Raw genomic sequence first — 8,227 nt, forward strand, 5'->3', positions numbered from 1 at the left:
CTGCAGTTTGAGAAAGAAAAAAACAATTGGAAAGCCTTTCAGTGATTATTTCAATTTAACTAAAATATATATTTAAAAGACCAGTAAAATAACAACTATAAAAAACTTCTGAAAGATTATTTGTTGTATCAATATACATTCCAAAAATAACTGTTATCCATGTTTTTCCTAGCATAACTTTTATGTACAGGGCCTTACAAATGTATTTGTACGTTTGTAAAGCCCGTACAATGTGACAAATTGCATAAAAATTGTCCCATTGTACAAGGGTGAAAAATGTTTCAAAGTTCGTCACCTTCAAAGCAAAGTTTTATCCATTTTATTAACCCATTTTATTTTCAAAACTTTTTTTCACAAATAAAATCCTGTCTTTTTCTTTTTTAACGTCTGATACCGCTAAATAAAAATAAATACATTCAAATATTTTGTCGCATAAAAACAGCAACAGAAAACGTCGAACGTTTTTCGTCGTAAAGTGATAAAATGTGAAAACTCAAAGTTAGAGATCTGTCGCCCCCTGCAGGATCCAGCAGAAACTTCCTCACTGTTCTTCTGTTCGGTGTTGCTGTGCTAATAAAGTTTCGCAGATGACCTGTGACACCAAGATGTCAGCCTACATGCCGCTCTCTGTGAAGATGTCACCGTCAGCCTTGGTGGGAATAAAGTGCGTTTTTAAAGAGCAGCTTTGTTCTAGAAAGATTTTAAAATGCTTAACAGAGCTCTACAGGCGAGGTGAGACGAATTAGTTGCGTGTTTTATATTAATTAGTGTTTCTTTTATTTAAAAATATCTATAAATGTGTCATTTGTCTTGTTAATTGTACGGTTATTGTTGTTTTGTACAAAGAAATAGTGAATTTTTACACTTTCTCAGCTATCAAATTAGTTACCTTCTAAAATTTGCTCGCCTTTATAATCACAGCTCTGACTTTTGAAGCGGGAAACAATGAAGTGACGTACCTTTTTTTGTTTTCGGTGTGACGTCTGTCAGGTTACTCGGTGACGGCTGGCCAGGCGGCGACGGCGGTGGAGGTGGAGAGCGGTGTGACCGCCGCCGGGTTCAGCGGTCCTTTGGATCACTACAGCGGGCTGATCCGAGCCGGGAGCCTGCGGGAGGACGAGCACCAGAGAGCGGTACTGCAGAAGCTGGACGAGCTGCACAAAACGCTGAGAGGATACACCAATAGACCCACATCCATCCTGTCGAGGGTAAACATTAACATACATGTCCTCATTTTTTGTGTGACCACTAAAGAGCCGCGTATTCTTATGACTTAACCCAGAAAAAACATTGTACGTAAGTGTAACGGTTAAAAGTATGGGTTGCCAAATGTGCCAAAAATGTTTGTGCGTGTTCATACTTTTCTGTGTCACTGTACACAGAGCAGCAGGTGATTGTTGCATTGTCTTTGGAAAGACATAATTAGATAAAACATTTAATATTATTGGTTGTATTGGTGTCTGTACAGATGTGCTGCTATTTGATTATATTGTTCACTTTTTGAGTACATGCAATGTGTTTTTGTGCCATTTGTTGAAGTGTTATTCTGGTTCACGGTTTTTACCTATCATTGTGTGATTTCACCCTCTTTCTGTTTGTTGTCATATTGTCTATCATACAAAATAGGATTAGAGCCACTAAAAAAAAAGAAATCTGACTTTATTTTCCTCTCAAAATTCAGAGATTAGAATCTGAATTATTATTATTGTTATTATTATTTATTTTTACGTAATTTGGAAACTGGTAAAAGAACAAAAAAAAATTTTTTAATCCTTTAAAATATTTAAGTATGCATCATCATAAACTAATAGTTAATCAAATGTCCTCTTAAAGTCTGATATATTAGATTTTATGTCAAAATTGATCAAATTGTACCCATAAATATAGGCCATAATTGTGTGTTTGAGCAGAATAGTTATCCTAAAAATATGACCATATAAACACAGAAATCTTTAACCAGAAACAAAATTTATGATTCTTTTTTTCCATGGCTATCAGGCCTTAAATCCTACAGAAAACATATAAGACGACCTGAAGAGAAAACAGCAGAAGAGAAGACTGAGGACTGTGGACAGATTTAGTCAAAGATCTGTCTCTCTGTAAGATGCAACCTTGTGAAACATCACAGGAGAAAACTGAGTTCTGTCCTACTGGACAAAGGACAGAATTCAGGGATCGACTACCGCAAACGGACTGGGCAAAGTTTGATCAACTTGGCCAACAATTGTGCCGCCAGAGATTTTGCTGGGGAAAAAAAAAAAAAAAATTAATGTTGGATTTTTTTCCTCCCACTGAATATATATATGCAAAATTTTCTCAAATTTATTGCCTTTTTTCTTCCTCCCATTCAAGGTCTTGAAAAATACCGTGCTTCAGTATTTTTATTAATTTTTTTTATGTCTGATCTGTTTAAGGATTTTTTTGTTTTTCTCCTCCGTCATTATTGAGTTTATTTAAACTTTGCTTTTAACTTTGGAATTTATTGAACTTCTTAAATTTCCTTTTGGGATCAATAAAATATTTTTGAATGTGAATTGAACAAAAATATTTCAAATGCTTCACTAATGGTAAAAAGAGAAGAAAGCAGCCTCTGCTTGTTCATAAAACTGCTTTCAATTACTTTTTTACATGATGAAAAATCTTCCTAACTCAAACTGGTCAGAATCTTGTTACTGATTTACGTGTGTGTGTGTGTGTGTGTTCTCCAGTTTTTCTCCAAACCAAAGCCCCCTCAAGGCTGCTACATCTACGGCGACGTCGGTAAGAGAACTGAAGCATGAAGCCTGATCATCTGGCTTTAATGTGTTTTATTTATTCATACGATCCTGTTATGTTGTTTTTGTTTCAGGCACAGGGAAGACGATGGTGATGGACATGTTTTATTCACATGTGGAAACGGAGAGGAAAAAGAGGGTCCACTTCCACGGTTTTATGTTGGACGTGCATAAAAGTGAGTGGTTTGTCTGGTTCTGAGGTAACAGCGCTTTGGTTCGGCGCAGAATAATGGATGAAGAAATTAGCTCTGAATGCATCGACAAAAACGACATGCTCCTCCTCCATCGAGAGACAGACGTACATTTTGGAAAAAGTCACACAGGGATGTTAATACTTCTCCAACTTTTTTTTTGTGTTTGTTTTGCTCCTAATTTTCGCTGCTTGGTTTCAGGAATCCATCGGTTGAAGCAGAGCATGCCCAAAAGGAAAGCAGGGAAAATGGCCAAATCTTACGACCCCATCGCTCCGGTCGCCGAGGAGATCAGCGAGGAGGCCCGTCTGCTTTGCTTCGATGAGTTCCAGGTGCTTTAAATGACCTTCTTAAAGAAACAGAACCCCCACGTGTTTATTCACGCTGTTAAAATTACTCTTATTGCTAACTTCCATTTCAGGTCACAGATATCGCCGATGCCATGATCCTAAAGCAGCTTTTTGAAAATCTGTTTCTGAACGGCGTTGTTGTCGTGGCGACGTCCAACCGTCCACCTGAAGGTCATTAGTGAGGTTTTTAGCACATTTGCTCAAAACTGCATATTTTTTGTAGTTTTTGTCTGGATAGGAAGAAACTAATCAATTAAATAAATAAAAAAGTTATTGGAAGTTTTTCCTCCCCAAAACAACCAAAATTAAAGATCATAGGTTTTGTGTCACTCTAATATTATTCTACAGGTAAAATTGTAACTTGGCACGTTTACCCAGCCAATAATTGAAACCAGTAAAGGAGTGATTTTTTAAAAAATTATTATAATTCGTAAGAAAGGGAAGTTCAAATCATTGTAGACCCAAAACTATAAGAGTTTTTGACATTATTAAAAGAAACACACCAAGTTTGCAAACACTTTTGGACTCGGATGGGAAAAAATGAAGGAAAATATTCAGGCTGTTCTTGGTGATAAGAACAGGATTTGGGTCTGTTTCTGTTTAAAACGGATTCATTTAGGTAATATTTCACAAAAGCTGCAGCTAACATTTCAAAACCCGTTATGTTCCATCAGATTTGTATAAAAACGGCCTGCAGAGAGTCAACTTTGTGCCTTTCATCGCAGTGTTGCAGGTAAGTTAAAACATACTGAACCCGCCTTCCAGCAGACGGCCCTTTAAAGGTGAAACGTCTCTTTGGCCACCTGCAGAAATATTGCCAAACTCTTCGCCTCGATTCAGGCATCGACTACCGCAAACGGAACAGACCTTCTGCGGGGAAACTTTACTTCCTGTAAGTCACGCTCGGCTTGGCGAAAACATAGCAGGAACGCTGCTTTTCTTTCCTTTAGCAATTCTTTCATTCTCTGTAGCTCCGGTGAACCTGACGCCGAGGCAACGCTGGACAAAATGTTCGACGAGTTGGCTTTTAAACAGAACGACAGTGAGTGCCCAACTCCACACCTGCCAACGTCTGCTACTGTGGCGCATGGCTGACGTTTGTCTTTTCTTAAATGTTTAGTTACCCGGCCGCGAGTTTTAAACGTTCACAACCGGAAGGTCCGTCTGAACAAAGCCTGCGGGACGATCGCAGACTGTACGTTTGAGGAGCTGTGCGACAGAGTGAGTCTGTTTGTTTCGCATTTTTAGGGTTGATATTGTTTGACCTGACAGGGGTCATGCATTCAGCATGTGTCCATAAACACAGAGAACCCCACACTGCAAAAATACTTAATATTACCAAGTATTCGGTCGAGTTTCAAGTGCAAATATCTTGATACAGTTGAAGTAAGAGAAAACTAATTAACAAGTCATTTCTCAGCAACATAGAAGAGCTTGTTTTAAATCAATACTTTCTTAATATTGATGAAAAAGTAGTGGTTACATTTGTCAGATTATTTCACTAAAAACCTGGGGAAAAAATCTTGTTATAAGTGAAATAATCTGCCAATGGAACAAGAACTTTTTCATCAATGTTAAGGAGTTATTGACTTAAAACAAGCTTCTATTTATTGCTGAAAAGTTGCTTTTAAGTTAGTTTTGTCTTATTTCAAGATATTTGCACTAGAAACTAGACAAAAACTGCTTGGTAAGATTTTGTGTTTTTGCAGTGGACTTTGAAAAACACAGTTTTAAGTGACTATCTTATGAAAATTAAACATTAAACATTTGTTTCATGCTCTACTTGAATCTAACATGAAACAAGGTTTTTTTTTTGCTGCATTATTTTGAAACCCAGAAATCACTCTTTCAGCCTTTAGGGGCCAGCGACTACCTGGAAATATCCAGACTGTTTGACACAGTCTTCATCCGACACATTCCTCTGCTGACGCTCAACAAGAAAACTCAGGCCAGGCGGCTCATAACGCTCGTGGACGCGCTGTACGACCACAAGGTACGCCGCCGTCGCTCGTTCGCTCTCCCGGCCCGTCGAGCGAGACGCAAAAGTGGAGTCTTCTCTCGGCTCAGGTACGGGTGGTGATACTCGCCGAACGCCCGCTGGAGGACATTTTTGTTCAAGACGGGGATCATAGTCACGACGAGAGCCACATTCTGATGGATGACCTGGGGCTGAAAAGGGTGAGAATCGGTTTTACCGTTGAGCCTGTTTTCCATGAACAGTCTGTGCTGTCGGGACAGAAAAACATCAGCAATTAAAGATCCTGTCACTCAGACGGGCTTAGAAAAACGTCAGGAGACAGAAGTGCAGATCCAAAGAGTCGAGTTTCTAGTGGAAATATATTAATGAACTTGAAATAAAACCAAACTAACTCACTAATAGTGTTTCAGCAGGAAATAGGGGTTTGTTTTAAGTAAATAATTTCTTAAAGTAGTATGTAAAATCAACTCTATTGAGCTTGTGATGACTTCCTGAAGGCAGTTTCAAAAAGAGCAGGATTTTTTAAAGCGATAGAGACCCAGTGTCCTAACCTTTTTCAGCTTGAAAATTCTGTTTTGTTTCTTACTTCTGTGTGATGAGTAAAAGTTAGTTTTCATGGTTTAAGTGCAACCAAATCTCTTCCTTTTCCAAACTAATTAGGCATTCAGATCTGAACATTTCTTGAAAGTTTTTTAAAAATATGTTTTTGTAAGACGTTCTATTTGTCACATTTTTAGCATTTTTAAAATTGTAGTTTTATATCTGAATCAAATGATAGATTTTACTGGTGATTCTGTAAAAATTGAGTAACTCTGTCATTTTCCGTCTGTCTACAATGTTCTGAAAGTTGAAAATAACATTTTGCATTTCTGATTGGACCAGCATTAAATCTACTCCTCTACTTACTTTTTTTCATTATTATTATGTGGCCAAAATCAAAATTGAGTGCCCCAAACTTCACTGAAAACTCACATTTCTCCACTAATATTCTTATATTTCTCTAAAGCGTCGCCTGTTTCCACTCAGTAAACTTTTCTCTCCGTAACAGGACGAAGCCAGCAGTCTGTCCATCTTCAGCGGGGAGGAGGAGAAGTTTGCCTTCCAGAGAACCGTTTCTCGACTCACAGAGATGCAGACTGAAGATTACTGGCTGGACGGGGACAGAAGCTTAAAAGCTTCTGGAAAATAAGAATGCAGGATACTTTATGAACTACTCTCATATATGCCAAAACAAATACTACACTACTCCATCTCCCCTTTGCACAGAGCACCAGGGGACTGCTTAACAGTATCTGTGCAAATGTACTTACAATATTTATTAGTATCTAAAATAATTTTATCATTTACATGCAAATTTGCACTTTAAGCGTCATTTTAAGGTGGATTTTTGGGAAGGCATGTCGCTTTTGATCCAGTGTCGTATAATAACTCAAGTTTTTTAACTTCTCTGTTGTTTGGGGGGAAAGATATAAAAACACAACATGGACAGTTGATAGAGATATGGAAGTTTATGAGTCTGTTTTGTTTTAAGTATTTCAATAAAATGATTTCTTACTGAGTTGTGTTTTATCTTAATCAATAAGTCTGAATGGATCAGTCCAGTCTGAAAGCAATGGTTAGCTGCTTCTGAAGAAATGATAATATAAATATGACCACTTTAAATCTTGGTTTCTTATCTGCAAAGAGATACTTTTATTTTTATTTATTTCCAAAATTTCAGTGGACTAACATGAATTATTTATCCCCCTTTCTGGCATTTAGTCAACCAGACTCCCATGTATTTAAAGGGGATTTTGTGATTAGACCAACAATAAGTACCACATATGTATAGACTGGAATAATAATATTTTATTTATAGTGCACTTTACATGTAAATCTCAAAGTGCTACAAAATGACAATAAAAGCAAAAACCAATCTAAAAACTCATTTTAAATAAATGGAAGGAAATCGCTACACGGGCCACCAGAACATTTTCAAGTCTTACCACAGATACTGTGGATCTCTGCAGCTCCTCCAGAGACACAATGAGCCTCCAGTCTGCTTTTGTTTTCTTTGTTATTAAACCAACCAATCGAGTTTTGTCTGTTGAACACGATTCATATATTCAAATCCAACTCAAAGTGCATTACAAAGGTTAGGAGCAGACAAACACAATGAAATGATCAAATCAAAGGAAACTAGATGAAACAGTAATAATTATTGGTGATAAAACAATGAGGAATTAAAAGTGTGAGAGCTCAATCAGAGGAACTGTGGAAAAGCACTTAGATTATTCAGAAAACACTTGATATGTAAACTAGATAAGATATACCGTATGTTCCGCATTATAAGGCGCATAGAATAGACGCTACAGTAGAGGCTGGGGTTACGTTATGCATCCATTAGATGGAGCTGTGATAAAGGGAATGTCAACAAAATAGTCAGATAGGTCAGTCAAACTTTATTAATAGATTACAAACCAGCGTTCTGAAAACTCTGTTCATTCCCAAAATGAACAAACAGCTGTTTTATTATTTTCCCCGAGGTAAAGTCAGTGACGTGGTATTTTCGTGACACAGTTTATCTTTTAACAACAGCAAGGTATAACATATAGTGGAGGGGAACTTTTCCTCAATTCAATAAACACGTAAAAAACAGTCTGGTACTGTTACGGTAAATCAAACGTTAGTGCAATCATAATATATATCCACTTCCGCACCATTGATTGGTTCATGTTAAATTCTCTCGCTGCTGCTCTATTCCCGTGTTCTACTGATTGACTGATCGCCTTGAGCTTAAACTCTGCGTCGTAAGCTTGTCTCTTAATAGGAGCCATTTTGGGGTCTTTACACAAAACCCAGCGTGCACCACGCGCTTCTTCTTCTACGGGGGAAATGAAGTCGGCGGCTGCTTACCGTAGTTGTGAGACCTGTTGTGGCTCAGTATTGGTCCAT

The 8,227-nt window shown here is 37.6% G+C and overlaps 1 protein-coding gene across 1 annotated transcript; it reads left to right on the top strand.

Moving 5' to 3' along the window:
- Window positions 1-587: 587 nt before the first annotated feature.
- On the top strand, window positions 588-6,851 carry afg1la (AFG1 like ATPase a). The gene is made up of 13 exons (XM_028000469.1): window positions 588-732; window positions 991-1,208; window positions 2,709-2,760; window positions 2,849-2,950; window positions 3,167-3,297; window positions 3,387-3,486; window positions 3,990-4,048; window positions 4,125-4,207; window positions 4,287-4,357; window positions 4,436-4,536; window positions 5,168-5,308; window positions 5,383-5,493; window positions 6,342-6,851. Exons 1-13 carry the CDS (start codon window positions 588-590, stop codon window positions 6,480-6,482), a joined length of 1,455 nt encoding a protein of 484 aa, XP_027856270.1. The 3' UTR covers window positions 6,483-6,851.
- Window positions 6,852-8,227: the final 1,376 nt, after the last annotated feature.

This window comes from Xiphophorus couchianus, chromosome 19 (genome assembly GCF_001444195.1).
Source record: "Xiphophorus couchianus chromosome 19, X_couchianus-1.0, whole genome shotgun sequence".
NCBI classification, from domain to species: Eukaryota; Metazoa; Chordata; class Actinopteri; order Cyprinodontiformes; family Poeciliidae; genus Xiphophorus; species Xiphophorus couchianus.